Here is a 19,212-nt window from a genome sequence, read left to right as displayed (position 1 = left end):
GTCAACGAAAGCAAGGAACGCACTTAAAGTAGGAACTATTTGAATGAAAAAATTAACTTGTTCATCAACAAGCGCAGCCACAATAACACAACGCGAGATTAATTGCAATCGTGGCGCCAATACGCGCAGAGTTACATTGGCGTTTTTGTAATGTACCAGTCTGAGATCAGAGACGCATACTTTGCCAATCGCACAAATGCTATTAGAGGAATTTGTGCACGCGTGAGCAGGGTTCATGAACGACCCTTCGGGAACGAAATGTAAGCCACCTGTTGTCGAGGCGACCTTTACTTAGCTTTCAAAATTAAGTGCCCGCCGGCCATCGGCGGCGGCCAACGGCTCGGATAACAGGGATGGACGAATGAATACGAGTGAAACGATATGGGAGATGGGATGCAGCTTGTTGGTTCCTCGCGGTTTTTGTAGTACACGCTGGAGCGAATTTTATTCAACCATCACACTCTAAGCATTTCTCCAACGTTGCTTGACTACAACTTTGACGAACGGCCCCGTGCTCTAGTGTATAGCGTTACAAAACAGCTTTGGTGAAACGGCGCTGTCCATGACGTCTGTCGAGCGACCGTCTACACGTAACAAGCAATGCGCACCTCTCAATGAACAGCAACCCATCGCCCGGACAGGCGATAATACAAAGATTAAAATATAAATGTAATCAACCTCAGAACGTGAATGTGCGTTTCCAGAGGTGCCAAGCAAATCGAGCTCACACGGCGCCAACTAATGCACAGTTACATTTCAGCCGTCAATCACAGGCTAAGCGATATATATCTGGCTGCGCCTCTACCTTGCAACACGAAAAAAGGTAGCTCGGGAGGAGCGGCTTACCATAACGGGTTTCGCACCGACTGCCTTTCCGCGCGTTAAGAAAGACAGCGGCACAGACTTAAGTGCCATTAGTGGAGAGCGCAATGGCTTCCGCTCGTGCTTGTGCTGCTTATAACGTCCCTTACAAACGAGGACAACAAGTGTGTCCCTTCTCACATATGTTCTTCACGCACAGCTCTGCTCAGAGTGTTACAGGAGACCAAATAAATAAAAATAATCGTATAGGCTTACCATAAGTAGACGATTAAGTTGGATTTCGATGAAAACGTAATCCACGAGAGAAAACGCCCCCAGCACCGACACATCGGCTCACACACTTGTTTACAGCCCGAATGATTTTCCGCCGTCTCGCGGTAAAATGGGTAAAACGTGAAACAGAAACCAATTTCACGTTCGTGATCTTCACTGCTCGCAATCTTGCGATGTGTAACTTGATCTCGCATCTAAGACTACAGAGGGCAGTTCATTTATAAGCTTAAATTGTCCACTCGCGCTTTAAAACCTTATTGTTTTCGCGAAACAAAAACCGGAACCTTATTGCTTTGTTCACACTCGCTGCATCTACGACGAATGGTATGTGACACACTTTTCGAGTAACAATTGATAAGTTGCATAGCATAACGTCTTTTTTTTTGTATCTGTTCGCGTTTAGAAAGTTGGTATAGACGACATCAGCGTGCCATCGGCTCTGAAGCAGCAGGTGTAGGGGGTAAACAAAAAAAAATACTCGCTTTGTGATTGTTGCGTCGCAGCACTTTTTCACGTGAATGCAAACTGCAAAGGTATAAATGGAAGACGTTGATCGCGCAGAGGACCATGCTGTTTCAGACTCTTCTAACGGCGTTTCTAAGGGATGGGCACATGCTTGAATTCTCACGTCCTCTTCCGGTCCCCTTTATTACCATGAAGTTTTAAAGAGAAATGTGCTGTCGCTGATATCTTTTTTGATGGTTTATGATTTATGGGGTGTACAACGCCCCAAAGTGGCTCAGGCTATGAGGGACGCCATAGTGGAGGGCTCCGGAACAATTTCGGCTACCTGGGGTTCTTTAACGTGCTCTGACATCGCACTGTACACTGGCCTCTAGAAGTTTCACCTCCATCGATATCCGGCTGCCGCGGCCGGGAAATCTTTTTTTATTAAGTGCGTTGGACAGTAACGATCGAAAGATGGAACGGAAATGTCTCGAGCGATTCCTTTAGGTGAGAGCGTGTTCGTTTTATGTAGTACAGTTTGCGCGTATCCTTAGTTCAGGAATGGCTGCTTTTTCTCGATTTACTTGTTAGCATTAAATATTCTTGAACTGTATTCACAATATATGTCACGGTATAACGGGTATAATTAAAAAGAGCTTTTTAGGGCTTCTAAAACAATATTCAGGAGGGCGTTGCATGGTCATCACACAATATATTTAAATTCCCGAAATAGCGAAGGAGATGGAAGACTCTTGCGATAGTTGCGGACACACGATGGAGCTCCCCTAAGCATCCAGTGGAAAAAGAAATTGACATTGTTTTGGACTTAGTCGAAAGGCAGTGTATAGATTGCAAGATAAAAATAAATTGGTGTTGTTATAGACTGGTCTATAGACTATAGACTATCTATAGCCTATTATAGTTTATAGGCTAACTTTAGACTATAACGATGTTATAGATTGTAGTCTGTAGGCAGTCTTAGACTGTCTATAGAGGATGCGAAATCATGTGCTGTTATAAGACTTACGCCGTAGATAGTATATAGATTGTCTATAGACAAAAGGAAATAAATGTGGTTATTACGTTAGTGTATAGATAGAAGGAAATTAAAGATATTATAAAATATAGTCTATAGTTTTTCTATAGACTGTCTATAGACAATAGAAATTAAGGCTGTCATGAACATTAGTCTAGAGATAGTCTATAGACCGCTTATAGACAAAATACATTTAAGGCTGTTTATACTTTAGTTTATAGGTGGGATTTAGACTGTCTATAATGACATAAATTTAAGGGGTTATAGACTTTAGTCTAAGATAGTCTATAGAGTAAAGGAAATTAAGGTGCTTATAGCCTTTAGTCTATAGACAGCCTATAGACAAAGAAAAAGTTTAAAGAATGGCTATAGAGTCTATAAAAGTCTAGAGAAAGCGTGTAGACCATTTTTATAATGGTGGGCCCTTTCATTTTTTGTCTGCAGACCCAGACTCTGTTACCTCAGACGAAGTCGTGTACATAGATGGCGCAAACTGTTTTATTGTGCAAGCGAATACTACCAGCTACCGTAAGTACTGTCAACAGACTGTCGGTCACAAACAATAATTAATTTGCCATAATTGCAGCTGGCTGTGCAAAACCACCAAAGATAAATAGAAGGCATGATAACTTATATTTACCATTATAAATTGCGTCTCGAAGTGTTGCAGTAGATTTGAAAAGCATTTAGAAAATTATGAAAATTTGAAATAAGATCACTGGGAAGCTTCAGTTGAAATAAAAATGTCTGCTGTGCAAGAAGGGAGGCAGAAAGCAGTAGGACGAAGCATCATTATTGTGATGACCGCTAAGTCTGATGTCCTATACAAATAGAATTGTTTCCGCATAGAATGCTGCTCGACATCCTATACCTAGCATTGAAAGTAAAATTACGAGCTTACAACAAGTGAATACGTAGCGCGACCCAGTTACTCTAATTTTTCGCACGCCAAAGGAGTTTGAAGTGGCAGGCTATCCGTATTTCTTTGAGGATGGGGTGCTCTCCTGTAACCTTTTGTCACATGCAAGATGACTCGCTGAATGGATTTCATTTATTTATTTAATTTCAATACTCACAGTCTCATCTGAGACATAGCAGGTGGGCGGACAACAATGAGAAACATGCTAAATTCAAGTTTAGGTTTACTGAAACACCCTTAAGAGGCATAGACATGAAACCATGTGGATTAGTACATGTTTAATGAGACGTACGCCATGTCGTAATCAAAATTCTCAGCTGATGTTCGTGACACGAAGAAATTTTCAGATCAGTGACATACTCGCCTGCATACAACGTCGCTTAGAGCAGCCAGATATGCTAGCGGGTGTAAGTACATGCACGCTCGAGAATGACCAGACAAGTGGCTGCAATTGGGGGCAGTTCTTCGAATAGCTGTGTTTTTACTCTAGTATAACTTACAGTACGAGAAGATGGCCACTCAGATTTTGCCTGTAATCAATTAAATCTCCTGGCGAACTCTACTGTTGGTAATTGAATTGCGGAAACTTCTCTTCATTTCACACTGTCTAGGCGAAGAATGACGGACGTCCTAAATACTCCGAGATAACAGGGTCACCACTCCCCTTCATTTTCAGCATATTACATCTTCTACAATCCAAACTCCAAGATTTCTTCGCACAGCAGGTGCCTCAAAAAGATGCGAGATTACGCCGGTCGAAAAGTTATATTTCTGTGGAATCCGCACGAGTGCACAGAAGAAAGAAGCTGCCGGGGAAGAGTAAGATGAAGGAGAGAAACTGGGTGACCCTTAAAGTATAGACGAACTTTTATTGTCAAGAATTTTAAATATATACACTAAGAACCATGGGGATGCACTGGATGCTTTGGACGTATGTAAGTTGTTTTCAGCTCCATCTGTATTACCGTAGTTCCTACGGTTTTGTTTAGGCGTTTAGAGCTGCTTGCTTGTGCTGATTGTTGTTTTGATTTTTTCTTATCTTTTCTTTCTCCTTTTTTTGTGTCCCACAAGTTTCACTTGTGTACCCTTGTATAATTTGAATCTTTCTCCATTAAAACTCACTGGCAGGTCGCGATGTGTGTTCTGTTGTCGTTCGATTTTTTTGTTCGTAAAAAGTTCAGCGCGTTTCTTCATGATGCATAACCAACTAGTCGGAACTATCGCATTTCTGTCAATACCAAATTTAGTAAAAAAAAACATCCTTTTGCTCCTCGGTTTATTGAAGACTTACCAAATTATGGCACAGAAATAAAACTAGTCATATTATTCCCGGCAGATAGCTGCAGCGCTGGGCGAAAATTTTAAGCGTAAAATAAACGAAAAAATGTTGAGCTATTATTGGCTGACTATATTGCATCCATGCAAGAGAAAGAACCGAACATATTTAGTCAGTAATGCAGGAGAAGTGAGAATTTTATTTCAACTCCGGATGTCTTGAAAAAGCCACAAATGCAAGCATTCACAAGACTTTGTGTTGTCCACCAGCTGGTTTTATTAGAACTTTAATACTGGTACTCACTTTAGTATTAGTATCCGTATCCGTACCCATTTTCGTAATAATATGGGTAGTAGTAATTCTGATTATAATCATCATAGTAATAAACGGAGCCATGTTTCTGTTTGGGAACGCGGCATGTCACCTTTGAATTAAGGCTAACACAACGTCCGCTCTCGCATATGCCTTCTCTGCATTTCTTGTTCTTTCCTCTAGATCTGGATCTTTTACGGGGTGGCTGAAAAAAAAAATTGTGCACAGGAAGTCAACGACAGAAGAAGTAAACAATCTTCTTAAAATTACAGTGTTGGCGAAGTTGTCACTGGCATGCAACACCATACCATTTTGCAATTCTGCAATTGCCTTTGCGAAAATTAATACGTTGTGTATATAAGGCAGGATATTTATATTGTATTTTCAACATATTTGCGGTTGACGATTGCTGTTTAAATAAGCAGGAAATGATTCCTGAAATTTCTTGCTCGGTATTCGAAGTATATGCTTAAAATTCGTTGAAAATACCTTACTTCAAGATTGCTCGAGCATGCTTCAAATACATGAAAAATGCTATAAAGCATATTTGAATTGTAAAAAAATGAACAAACCTCGTAAATATATTTGCAGCACACTTCAAGCTGCCGTAGAAGTGATAGAAATCGAGTTTTGGTGAATCGAATTTTCAAGTTTGGCACTCGCCCAAGGCATACATCAATTCTAGCAAATGCGCAGTCCCCGTAATTACATTTGCGGCGAACTTCAAACTGCCAGTAGAACAATCTAGTGCTCGAAGTTTCAGAGAACTGTTAAAACTGTTCATTTTGCCTCATCATTTCATTTATCATAACATGAGCAGACAGAAATCCACCACATTATCAGAATACATATCCAGAGCATATCCAGAATGGGCAGCTGTGAGCCCGATCCTGCCAGCGCCAAGGAGCCCGACATATAGGGCCGGCCGGGTTCCATAGACGCCCATGCACGTGCTGGTTGGCAGTTCAACTCCTGGTCGTCACCTGACGCAAGTTGTAGTTTTGTTGTAGATTGAACGCACATTTGATCGCGACCAGTCCCTCACTTTTGGTAAAATTAGGGGCTGCACAGTCTTTGGGCCAGAAACGCTTAAACGGGAAAGCTAATGTGTTCTTTTTTTGGGGCTATATACTATAACGCAAGTTAAATACTATGCGAGTCGGAACAATTGCTGTTAGCTGACTCACATTCGGTTACACTTGCAGTGTGCCTACTTTCCTTCCGGTTAAGTGACGTGACTTTGTGACCTCATCAACGTCTTGATTCATGACAGCGCCGCGTTTTAACGCGATAGTGCTAAAGGCCCCGTTATGCAGAAACTCCGAGGTAGGTGTCTGCGTTGTGAGCGAAAAATGACGAGCATGACTCTGGCAGGTGGTGCCCAGAGAACCTAGTAGGCAGGTGGGCAACCTAGGTCACGTGACTTTGCGGCGTCATCACAACCTGCCCACAATAATGAGGAAATTGCACTGCGCTTCGTAGCAGGTGGCAGTTATATTAATGATTTGTCGCCCGGGAAGAGCAACTTGGTATCGCACAAGGTCCACCGCTGGGAGCACCTGCCATCCCAGGGCAGTGGCGTTTCGCTTAACCACTGCACCACAGCGAAAGGAAGGGTATGAGGACTCCCAGTGATCTATGAATTTAAAATAGAGAATGACCTTCTGCATGTATGGGAATTAACTCATAACGCTATCCGATCATACCCTTAAGACGGAGACTAAGAGTCCCCTCGAAGTAGTTCTTACAGATGAGGGTCCTAACGCTTATTGCATTGAAAGGGTCACCGAGCAAACCAATGAGTAGGAGGGCTCAGTACATCGTTTCGCTGTCCACCAACTTAAATCCAACTCATGCTTTAAGGCCAACCTGTCGCTCTTCTTCAAGCTGAACTGATTATAGTATATTTTAAACGTGAAAGAAATATATTAAGCACAAAAATTGTATTTCTGGTAACAATGTTGAAGATTATACGCGCAGCATACTTAGAAAGCATTCAGTTTGGTATTTATGTATAGAGACAAAACAACAAAAATTTAATGTGATATTCACGTAATTCGTTAGAAATGCTTTTTTAGCACAGCCTTTTGACCCTTAGGGGTGGTTTAGATTTGAGTTTTAGGCATCAGACATTCAAAGGCAAATATTTTCGCTCTCTGGTGAAGGTCATACACGTTTCCGCCGCGTCCCTAGTAAGTGATGCATTTCCAGGTATTAGTTCGCTATTCTGAATGACAGCTCGCCATTTTAGTTTTCATAAATATGTCACTACTTGTATTGCGAAAATATCCTCTTACTTAATAGCATTTTCAAGCAGAAAATGTATGTGGAAAATTAACGAGCTTATATTTATGTTGTACATTTCAAGCTTTTTCTAGACTCTTACTATCTCTGCACTCTGGATAAAAACACGCACGCTTTCTAAGTCTGAGTAAGAGAAGAATAGAACCCGAATGTAAACTTTCAAAGAAACAGAAAAAGTTCGCGAGGAACGCCTCACATTGGGTTTTCGAGTTAAACAGCGTACTAAAGCCATATGTGCAAGATATTTCAGCATGCTTGAATAATTCATAAAAAAAAACTACCAACGTCCGTGATCTTACTTTCAGGCAAGGTGTTCCGTCAGGAATCTCGTAATTGTAGCCATTGCAGTAGGTCTTACAGGTGATAGGGTACTGCAAATAAGAGAAGCGAGGCTTTATTTCATAACGAGGCAACTGTAACTTCTTTGAGACAGAAACGACAGCTTTGGATAGAGTTAAAGTGAAGAGCTCAATGAAGATTTCTTCGCCAAAAAACGCTGTTGAAAGATACAGCAGCAGCCGGTGCAACACAAGGCCGATTGCAAATAACTGAGAGGCCTCGGACCATCAGTAGCTATAAGCGCCGCTGCTGCACATAACGAATTTGTATAAATAGGAAAAACGCCAATATGCAAAATGGGGATTGAATACCTACTCACCTCAAGCCCATCGGACTCTAGAACTCGACGACAACAACCGTGTTTGTCACAGGATAACCCTGAAACGTAAATAACCCCGTATTATTTGAGTTAATTTTGTTTGGTTTCTGCAGTGGAATTACGAAATATTGAAAGAACGGAGTTAACTAATTCTCGGTGGCTGGCATGAGAAGCAGCAGGAATTATATGCTAACACAAAACGCGAAAGATGCATGCGCTCCTACTAGAAAGAGCCATATCTACAACTTGTATTCACGCTACTCCGTTGGAAGAAATTAGTTGACAATTTTTATCATTTATGAAAATTGATTCAACCCTTATCACATAGCCTACGTTGGTACCCACAAACATTGCATATGATACGCCATAAGGTCAGGCCGCCGCGGGGGCTCAGTGGTTATAGCGCTCGGCTGCTGACCCGAAGAAGACGGTTCGACCCCACCGCGGCGGTCGAATTTCAATGGAGGCAAACGTCTAGAGGCCCGTGCACTGTGCGATGTCAGTGCTCGTTAAAGAACCCCAGGTGGTCGAAATTTCCGGAGCCCTTCACCACGGCACCTCTCATAGCCTGAGTGGCTTTGGGACGTTAAACCTCCATAAACCGCAAAACATAAACAAGCCAAAGAGTCAAAAGCTGCGACGAATATATGTCAGCGTTTGGCCACTAATCTCTGAAAAGAATTGCGCTTGTAATAAAGCGCGTGGAAACAACGCGATGCTTAGTAAAAGCAATAAAAGGTAAAATTGCGTATCTGCTGTACACTGCAGCACACGAAAAAAAAACAGATCTGTTATTCCAAGTACGCGATGACAGACCATTATGTTAATTTCTATTTCATATTTTAGTCCAAGTTTCATATTTGGAGACTTGTTTCCTTGAGCAGTGACAACCTATACTTCAGTGTTACACCGAGGATGAACACAAGTTCAATACGCTGTTTTATTGGATGCTCAGGGCGCAGGCGGTTTAAATAGAAGCAGCCAAAGTACCTGATCTATCCACTCTAACGATTACATGTGGACGGTACGACTAGCGAACACTTTCCACGTAACAGAGAATCTTTCAAAATGAGTTTCATGTAGAGTTTTCCAGACGAACCTGTACGTTGCCCGCCCTACTGGAAATTATAGATATTGCTTCCAAAGAGGCAGGAAGGGGTCGCATGAGTTGCCATATTCCCTCTGTCTTCTGGGCTTATATAGAATTTCTCTGTGCCTTAAAAATTTGCGTTTATGCGCGCCAAACCAGCACTTCTGTAGCGGTGTCTTCTAGACATTTCAACGCCAATGCTTTACCGCAGCGGCTGCTGCTATTAAAAGATAACAATGGTTTACCGCAGCGGCTGCTACTATTAAAAGATAACTAACGGTCACTCGCTTCACATACACGGAAATCGGCCCTCCTAGAAGGACTATCTAGCCAGAACTTTCTTACTGCTTTAACGTGCTTTTTTGTCGGATTACGCCGCCAACATTGCCACTAATAAGATGTGTTATGTAAGCGATACCTTAACCACTTACCGTACTTTGTGCGCTTGCCTGTGAAAAAAAAAATATTAGGAGATTAATTAGAAGTTGGATTCGCCTGTGTTTTAATAATAAATGTCATAGGAACACATTTTTGAAGTATGTATTGATTGGTGTCAGTCATAGATCGTTACGTCAGACGCATCAACATCGACAACGTCCAGGTAATGGGAAAATAAGGTCACTGAACTATATACACGCTCCTGCTTGTTAATTTGCTTGTTTGGCACTTAACGACAGGGTTGTAAACGAAGTAACAAGAAGCAAACTAGGATGTAACGCAGATAGTTAAAATAGTTAAAATGATAATAGAAGTACAGGACGAAAATGAAAAGGCGGTGTGCCGGAAACTTACGTCTTGTTCGTCTTGGGCGCTTTGTAGCTGTAAGCAAAATTATTTATTTTTGGTCAGAGGAATTCACATGCTGTATAGGAGGAAAAGCAATGCTTTTTTTCACTCATTCGCTCACTGTAGAGGTCCTATGAGGCTAGTAAAAATTGGGATACGGAGGTTAGCTTTATGCCCAGTCCCCGGAACCTACAACTTAGCTACAGCACAAAAATAACCAAGTTCCGAGAATTTATTTGTGTAAATACTATGAAAAGAAAAAGAACTAAAAAATTCAATAATAATACTAATAATATAGTAATTATCCTCATCGTATAAAAAAAATGTTTAAAACATTTATATTGTAAATAGGTGAAAAAGAAGACAACAATGAAAGAAAATTGAAAATGAAGAGTAGTAAATTTTCTATATTCCAGCCTCACGATGTAACTGGCGTCAGAGTGCGTATAGTAAAAGCTGCATCTTGAACCTCTGACTCAGCCAAGGACACATGGCCGCGAACTTCGGTAGCAAACATTTTCATGACATATCTTTTACAAAACCGAATAGGCTTATGACAGACATTTGCAAAGAAAATACAATGGATGACGTTATGGCTCATGATTTTTTGCGATTCACAAAAATTATAGTAAACAGAAAATTTCAAAAGTGATTTCGTTTCAACATTTTTAGGTACCCTATCCATCGCATGAGCATTGAAGAAAACAGGTTTTACAGCACTCACTGACGTTGGCTTCATTGAGGATGATTTTGGAAAAGATGATAGAAAAGTCGCTAGAAGATGTTAGATGCTCGAAATTATCTTAGAAAGGAATAAAACAACTGCGTAAGCACAAGGTTCACTAAAGTGGCTTCCGCTAGTCAAGCTCATTTTCATGCCTTTTCACGGCGCGGTAACAGCAGTTATGAACTCGAAAAACCGTACAAAAGCCTTCTAAATAACGCCATTTTCCTGAAATTACATTTAAAAAGACAACAATAATAAAAAATGGCTAAATACTTTGCTTTTTGGTGTTTTCCAGACCTTGAAAATGATGGGATAAATGCAACCAGTGGTAGAGAGCTCTCGACTCGGCATTCTTACCGATGATGAATTTAACTTTAATAGAAGCGAAGTGATGTTTCAGAACGTTATATGATGAGATGAAGTTGTAATTTTATTGCGTTGTGGAACGTTCCGTTTTAAGAAACAGTGCCGCACATGAAGACTCGGGTCATGCTGCAGTGCTCGGTAGTGCAAGTTAACCACACCGGAGAAAAGCTCTCTGCCTGAAAACTTTGTCGCCTAGGAAACACAAGAAAGCGAGAAGAGAAAATAAAAATGTGGTCCAGGCGTTTTTCCGAAATTGCATTTGTGGATATCTCCAACAGTGCATTAAATACAGCCAATGGCACTAGCATACTAAGTCTCCGTACTACGGCGTGCCAGGAGCGGTGAAAGGTATATTTTGCTGAACTTACTTGTTGTTGTCTTCACGGTTTTTGTGCCTGAAAAGAAAACAAATGATTTGATTTTATAAACTGGGAATAAGTAAGAAATCTCTAGTCTTTTAGGCCCGGCTTTGCTTATGGGCATAAGCTGAAATATTTTTCTCCATGTATATTTCACCACATTTTATCTTTCTTCTGATACCTGTACTAAGACAAGGCCTTTTAAACTTCATAGCATGATGAAAAAAGAGGGCGTTTCTCACTTTTTTTTGTTAAAAAGCCTTGCTAAAAGGGGGCGGTAGACGACTCGTTATACATTGACGAAAATTGTTAACGATGAGTGTTTTGTTACCATGACACGATCACATCAAAGAAACACAAATATCTGATTTGAATCACATCACAAGAGAACAAAGAAGCTGAAGAATGTATGTGCATAAAATGTAGTGTGTAAGCCCAATTAATCAGCACGAAGAGGTATTTTTCAGTAGAACTGGCGCACTCTGCATTTTCAAATACTATTATTTTTTTCTCCCACACTGTGTGTGCTTCATTATTCTCTGTAAATCATGTCTTATGCTTTAAGTGGTTAAAACAAGAAGTTAAAATTCTGGGTATCAAAGCGTTGAAAACGAACAGAGTAAAAATCATTTCCTTTTCCTCTAATAAACCCTTCCTCGACACAGATGTTGCGCTAGTGGGCTGAAAGAACAATCGCAGAGATCTTTGAAAGAAGAAAAACGCTGGTCTTAGTTTTCTTATGAGGTATTAAAGGTTCGAAAAGAAACCGGACATGGTCGGATGTACCTTACCAATCATAATCACCAATCATTGCGGGACACATTGCGAGTTTAAATGAACTGCAGGTAAAAAATTAAGGGGATGCTGAAGCTTCTTAGTGCTTCATGCTGCAGCATTAGAACCGCTGCTGCAGAAATACACTTGGGAGCGAGTCTGTACTCCCCGTGGCTGCAGAGAGGCTTATAGTCGGTTATGGCCCACTGCAGCTTGAACTGCCGGACACACGATCAAACTTGACGGCGAAGAGCTGCACACACTGACGCGAATGTGACATGAAATAACACTTGGTGCTGGGCTAGTTGGTGCATAGTTCTAGGTACAAAAGTTAGCTCAAAATAAAACACATTCACAAGAAAGGTGGACAAGACAACGCGCTGTCTTGTCCACCTTTCTTGTGAATGTGTCTTATTTTGCGCTAACTTTTGTGACATGAAATACTGGGCTGCTGTATTGTCAGATTGTCCGGGAGCTCGAGCCCAGATGGGGCCAAGATGATCTCATAAATGCTGCGCGGTTGTGCTCTGCATGAGAGCGTTGCAACACGTGGCGAAAACGGTAAAAATAATAAATATGTGAAAGAAAATTCTGCTTCCTCAGAAAAAGAAGCAGCGTGTAATTCTTTCTGGCCTGGTAAACTCTATAGCACTACTGTTTCCATTCCTGGGAAAATTCATGGACTCTCATCCCTAGGGTCTGCGATGACAGAAAAAAAAGGACAGCGATTCGCCCAAAGAGCACATTCCTTCATTGCAAAAGTGAAAACGCATTACATAAAAATTAGTTATGTACCTGAGCCTATATTTCGGCTTTTCAACTCCCAGTAGCGCCATTGCCTTATTTACTTGAGGCAAAAGCAAGTTAGGTGCGGACAATATTATATTTCAAAACTCTTGTTTTGAGATATATTAGTACCAGCTTATGATCCCCCATATGAAGCTTTCCAGTTGCTCAAAATATCCATACTTTTATTGTAAACTCTTCCTCATCGCCAAGCATACAGATGTGAGGTAACCTGCCTTACTGAGATCATCCGCTTCTAGTGAAATGTAGAGAACTACTCTCAACAACTCACAAGCACGTTCATCATGCCCTCGTCGCCTACGTGGCTCCAGCAGCATGTTATCACTATGCAAAATGTCTAAATAGAGGACTTTTTTAGTAGTCTCATCCAACTGCCTTAACCAACCTCCAGAAGTGCCACCCACTTCCCCGCTCCCCCCTCCCCCCCAGTGAGTTCCCGCCCACCGGAAACCTTCCAAGCTTCGATGCTTCTAGCTGGTATCTGTATTAAACAATAATGCTGTCCCACTGCGGAATATGGCAGCGCCTCAAGAGATTTGTTCGGTCGTATTGCTGCATTTCACTTCGCCTATGCATTTGTACAGGTGCATAGCCGTCGGATATTATGACAGCTTCCTTCCTAAAATTGGCTGCAGCCTTCGAGGAGCGTCAGCCGGGACCTAATAACTTTGTTAAATTCGTTCATAGAGCGCTTGTAACGAGATGAAATATGAATCGCAGTCTTGTGTATAGTGAGCAAAGCACCTACTGCCCTTTTAGCTCTTCTCGTACATTCCTGGTAAATAAAGATATATTCCTGGTAAATAAAAATTTATTTCTTTGTCTTCTCGTACTAAAATTTTATGAAAATTTTAAATCTTTAGAAGCAGCTACTGTGGAGTTAGCCTGAACACTTGCGGGCGCCCGCGCATTTGTTACATGTGTCACCGTTCGCAATGATAACAAAGCAGCGTTGTAAGATGCAGAGTTCTGAAATGACGGATGTCTGTCTTCGGTCTGTCTTGTGAACGCGCTTTAAGCATAGAGCAAAACGCTGAGGCGATAAATGTGAGGCGACGAAGCTTTGCTTAATGAAAGAATGATCGAGAGGGTGTCCAAAACCTTCCCCCGAGTAAGTGTGTGCGTCAACGAATGCAAAATCTTGAGAGGCGCGTTCGCAAAGTAGGGTAAGGGCATTGAAGGCATATGCGACACGAGTAGAAAAACACAGAGCGGTCGTTCGATAACGACATGCGAGCTCGCGATGCTTCCCGAAATTACTGAAAGATGAGGATCCAGAGTTTCCGGCCTGTGAGGCAGAAGGGAAAGGCTTCGGTAGCAGGATATCCACGGAAATGCCGAGCGGGACATGAAATGGTAGTTCAACGAGAATCCATTCTGCCTTACGTTCCTGTGTGCGAATAATTAGGCTGGCGCAACAGTGCGCTTGCTGGTAAGTAGGTAGGTTATGGTTAAAACCGAAACCTCCCTACGAAAGACAGAAAGCAGGAAAAACTTGTACAGCACTTACTTGTCGCGGGCTTGACTGTCGTTGTACCTGAAAGAATAAGTTGCATGCTATCGTGAAGGCTGCTGGTCAGTAGGCAAAACAGTTAATTTTTCCATCTGATTTTTCCTGAAAAATGTTTTCTGAGCAAAGAATTCCAGCTCGAAATGCGCATGGTGGACAGCCTGCTCAAATACGGGGTTTTTAGCTTCTTCTATTCAAGATATAATTACGTATTCGGATGATAATTCTCACAACTACAGTTGGCTCTTTTCTGTACTTACGCAGAGAAATATTTCAAATATTTGAGAGAAAGGCGGCAACCGAAAACAGAGCAGTGATATACGGTTAGAGGTTGTGGTTTCAATGTGTAGTGATGGCGTTGTTGATGTCCTGAGAAAACCTATCATATATGCGTTCTACCGCAAACGCATAGGACCCGTTCATAAAATGGTAAAAGGGGCGAAACATCTCGAAATTTTGCTACCAGTAACCAGAGAGTGTGTTCCTGATTGCAAACAAGTTCTGCTCCTGCAGCTCTGTGCTTTTCAGAAACTAGGTCATGACTAAAAAAGAAAACCTGCACCGAAAATCAGAAAGCACGGAAAGCTTGTACAGCACTTACTTGTAGCTTCCTGGACTGTTGTGGCATCTGAAAGCACAAGTTACAGGTTGACCTGAAGGTTGTAGGTCAGTAAACATAATAATTCATTTCCGCAACTAATTATTTCAGGAAAGTTTTCTTAAGTGAAGCCCAGCTCGAAATGAGTATGATGGACAGCATGCTCAACTACGATTTTTTAAGCTCTTTTTTTAAGCATAGCATTATATTTAAGGCTGGTCATTCCTACAACTAGTTGGTTATTTTTTGCACTTACACAAAGAAATATTTGATGTATTTGAGAAAAAGGCGGCAACCAAAAATAGAACAGAGATCTACATCTAGACGTTTTGGTTTCAATGATGTAGTGATGGCTTTGTGGATGTCCTGGGCAAACCTACCATGTGTGCGTTGCACTGCAAACTCATAGGACCCGTTCATAAAATGGTGAAAGGGGCGAAACATCTCGAAATTTTGCTACCAGTAAACACGCAGTGGGTTGCTGATTGCAAATAAATTGGACTGGTGCAGCGGTGTGCTTTCCAGAAACTAGGTCATAATTAAAACGGAAAACTTTCACCAAAGCAAAGAAAGCTTGTACAGCACTTACTTGTAACTGGCTGGACTGTTGTTGCATCTGAAAGCACAAGTTATTTGTTGACATAAAGTGGTAGGTCAGTAAACAGAAAAATTGATTTCCCCATCTATTTCCTAGAGAAAAGTACTTTCGTATCATTGAAGCCGATCTCAAAATGAACAGATTAGACAGCCTGCCCAACTACGAGGTTTTTTTAGCTTCTTTTGTTCAGTATAGCATTACGTTTGCGGATGGTCATTCCGGCAAACGCACAGGATCTGTTCCTTAAATGGTAAAAGTGGTGAAAAATCTCGGCATTTTGCTCCCAGTAACCATGCAGTGAGTTCCTGATTGCAAATAAATTCGACTGGTGTAGCTCTGCGCTTGACAGAAACCAGGTCATGATTAAAAAGGAAAACTTGCATCGAAAGACAGCAAGCACGGAAACCTTGCAGAGCACTTACTTTTGGGTGCCTGGACTGTTGTTGCATCTGAAAGCACAAGTTATAACTTTGACAGAAAGGCGGCAACCGAAAACATAACAGTGACATACAGCTAGAGGTTTTGGATTAAATAATGTAGTTTTGGCGTCGTGGATGTCCTTGGCAAATCTACTATGTATGTGTTGCACGGCAAACGCATAGGATCCGTTTTTAAAATTGTAGAAGGCGTGAAAAATCTCGACATTTCGCTAGCAATAACCATGCAGTGGTTTGCTGATTACAAATAATTCTCTGCTGGTGCAAACTGTGTGTTTGTTAGAAAGTAGGTCATGGTTAAAAAGGAAAACTTGCAACAATAGACAGAAAGTACGGAAAGCTTGTACAGCACTTACCTGTAGCTGACTTTACTGTCGTAGTACCTGAAAGCACAAGTTATATGTTGAAGCTAAGGTTGCAAGTCAGTAAACAAAATAATTCATTTCCCTATATTTTTCGTTCAGAAAAGTACTTTCCTGTCAATGAAGCCGATCTCAGAATGAACATGATGAACAGCCTGGTCAACTGCGAGGATTTTAAGCTTATTTCGTTCAGAATAGCATTATGCTTGTGAATGATCATTCCCACAACTACAGTTGGTTCTTTTCTGTACATACGCCGAGAATATTTCAAAAGTTTGAGAGAGAGGCGGTACCCGAAAACAGAACAGTTATATAAGGCTAGAGGTTGTGGTTTCAATGATGTAGTGATGGCGTCGTGGATGTCCTGGGCAAACTTTCCATGTATGCGTTGCACGGCAAATGCATAGGACCCGTTCATAAAATGAGAAAAGGGGTGAAAAATCTGGACATTTCGCTACCAGTAACCATGCAGTCAGTTTCTGATTGCAAATAATTTCGGCTGGTTCAGCTGACCGCTTGGAAACTAGGCGAATGTACGAAATGAAAATTCGCAGGACAACCTAGCTGTCCTGCATAAAGAGGAGATTTTATATCTAGACGGGGCTCATTGATTTTTGTCTGCTCTGTTGTTGTTTCCTGTGTACCTTTCTTAGAGTATGTAGTCGAGTATTGCAATGAACAAGGAACACCAGCCCATTACATTTGAAAAAGCGATGTTCTACAAAATTTCGCTATTCCTGGATCAATTTTGCCGGCGCCTAAATGTAAGCTTGCCGGAGAAAAACGCTTTTTTTTGGAAGATCGCGTTCTTCAAATCCAGCAAACAATTGTAGAAAATTACATGGGTTTAAGTATTTTTTTGACCAAACAGCCAATATTGCTTCAGTATGCTTATCAATTGTGTCAGACGCCTATCATACGTTTGAGAAAAAGCACAGAAGTGCTAGTGACCCAAATTATCCTGCATGAAAGGGAGTTTTCATATCAGGACGCGCCTCTGATTTTCTCTGCTTTTCTGCAAATTGCTATGGCTTCCTTCTCTTGGAATCCGCTCTTGACCAAGCCTACTTATTTTAACTGTTAGGAAATGCGACTTACTTGAAGGTGGCGGCGACGTCACGGGTTCTGCGAAAAAAATCATGATTGATTATGTACCAGATCCTTGTTTCTAGGTTGCCTCTACGAACTGAAAGCACTGTTTGACTGCACAGCATTCAAGTGTCATTTTTGAACGTTCAACGCAAGCCGAGACACGGACAGAAGGCGTGCTCTTTGAAGAGGCTGTGCCTTGCTTTGCGATGCGGTCTTCAAAAGGAAAGGTCATCAGCCAGCCCAGGCGTTCAACAATTGTAGGCTGTTGGGACGGTTATTTCATGTTTTCAAATTAAAGGACGCTAAGGCGACCACCTCTGCACCTGCTCTTAAGGCGAAAGCCTTTATAGGCTTATCGTTGTGGGCAGAATTTGTGCGTTCTCTGAAAGTGTCCACTCAACCTGTCAATCAAAACTAAAATAAATTAAAGAAGTGATGAAACGCAATAAAAAAAATAAAGGAACGAAAATTCTAAAAATAAAAATAAAAATGAGAAAAAGAAGAACAAAATAATAATCAATCAAAATTGAAAATAGCAATACAAAATTAAAAATAATTTAGAAATACCACGCCTACTAGCGTCGCGGAAAAAACCCGCGTTCTAGAAAGTCCATGCATTCGCATCCCTGCACGTAAGCGGACTTAAGTGCCCTCAGAATATCTTTTGTCTTCTATGTGTGTTCATATGCACATGTATGCAGTCTTTCATGTGAAGTTGTAGCAGCGGCCATTGAATTGAGATCACCCAGTTTCCCATGCTGTTGAACAAAGATGTCAATAGCTGGAATGTATTGAGCTCTGTAATATGAGCGTTTGAGAAGCCCGCATGTAGATAAAACAAGCGGGTTTCTCTTGCAATGCCGCTTGAACCACTCAGCACGAATGTCACCACGCGGAGCTCACTCGTTTCATTCTCGCTGTGTTTGTCTTTGTTTGCTGTTATTCCTTTTTAAACCGGAACAAAAAGCTAAGTAATCTTTACACGCTTTTTTCCCGAAACCTTTTTATGGAACTTTTGTGCCCGACTCCACAAAATGGTTTCATTCGCCAGTGATTGAACCAGATTATTTTTAAGACAGCGTTATAAGGACGTTAAAAATTTTTTAGCAACGTTTGTAATGCCTTCTCTGACCTTTTAATATACAGCGGCAGCACTGCTTGAGAAAAAAGAATAAAAATTTTTGTTTCCAGGAATCTATAATTAGGTTTGCAGAGGTTTTGGGGTGCGTTTTGCATATGTATTTTTCTTGTTGACTAGCATATTCAAGCTTGTGGACTCTTTTAGTCTACTGCATTCTCAATGAAAGCAGTTTGATCGTTGTAGAGCTACACCTGTATTCTAGAAATGCATATGAGGTGATATTTTGTGCCTACCTGCACTCGTGTTTTCTGTTGTCGAGCTGGAAACTTCTTGGCTGACTGAAAATGTAAAGTATGGAGTTTAGTTCATGAAACAGGAAACAGTTTGCCTATCATTTTGGGACATTTTCGATGTTCTATTCCATTCCACTTTGGTTAGCTGAAATCAAAGCAAGGAGAAAATGTGCCGGGTAGTTCCTGAAAAGCGGACTGAAAGCAAGTGTACAGGAGCTCCGTTTTATAATGCAGGTATGCATTCTACGCCCTCACAGCTGCCATGCAAGGCACGCACTTCCCTGA

The 19,212-nt window shown here is 41.3% G+C and overlaps 1 protein-coding gene across 3 annotated transcripts in view; it reads right to left on the bottom strand.

Annotated features, from left to right (window-relative positions):
• Positions 1-4,952: 4,952 nt before the first annotated feature.
• LOC144100077 (uncharacterized) overlaps positions 4,953-19,212 on the bottom strand; it is a 276,109-nt gene continuing 261,849 nt past the window's right edge. The window contains exons 5-17 of one of the 3 annotated variants that reach the window (XM_077633118.1): positions 18,928-18,972; positions 17,560-17,586; positions 16,456-16,482; positions 16,085-16,111; positions 15,654-15,680; positions 15,068-15,094; positions 14,467-14,493; positions 11,385-11,411; positions 9,930-9,956; positions 9,569-9,586; positions 8,048-8,106; positions 7,689-7,760; positions 4,953-5,290 (exon numbers count right to left, since the gene is read on the bottom strand). In XM_077633118.1, the coding sequence (XP_077489244.1) occupies positions 5,084-5,290; positions 7,689-7,760; positions 8,048-8,106; positions 9,569-9,586; positions 9,930-9,956; positions 11,385-11,411; positions 14,467-14,493; positions 15,068-15,094; positions 15,654-15,680; positions 16,085-16,111; positions 16,456-16,482; positions 17,560-17,586; positions 18,928-18,972 (617 nt within the window). In that variant the 3' untranslated portion in view covers positions 4,953-5,083. The remainder of the gene's footprint in view (positions 5,291-7,688; positions 7,761-8,047; positions 8,107-9,568; positions 9,587-9,929; positions 9,957-11,384; positions 11,412-14,466; positions 14,494-15,067; positions 15,095-15,653; positions 15,681-16,084; positions 16,112-16,455; positions 16,483-17,559; positions 17,587-18,927; positions 18,973-19,212) is intronic. The other 2 variants (XM_077633119.1, XM_077633120.1) reach the window with 2 other exon arrangements.

Source organism: Amblyomma americanum, chromosome 8, assembly GCF_052857255.1.
Source record: "Amblyomma americanum isolate KBUSLIRL-KWMA chromosome 8, ASM5285725v1, whole genome shotgun sequence".
Lineage (NCBI taxonomy): Eukaryota > Metazoa > Arthropoda > Arachnida > Ixodida > Ixodidae > Amblyomma > Amblyomma americanum.
The sequence above is the reverse complement of the archived record's forward strand: the minus strand, read 5'-3'. Positions and strand labels throughout refer to the sequence as shown.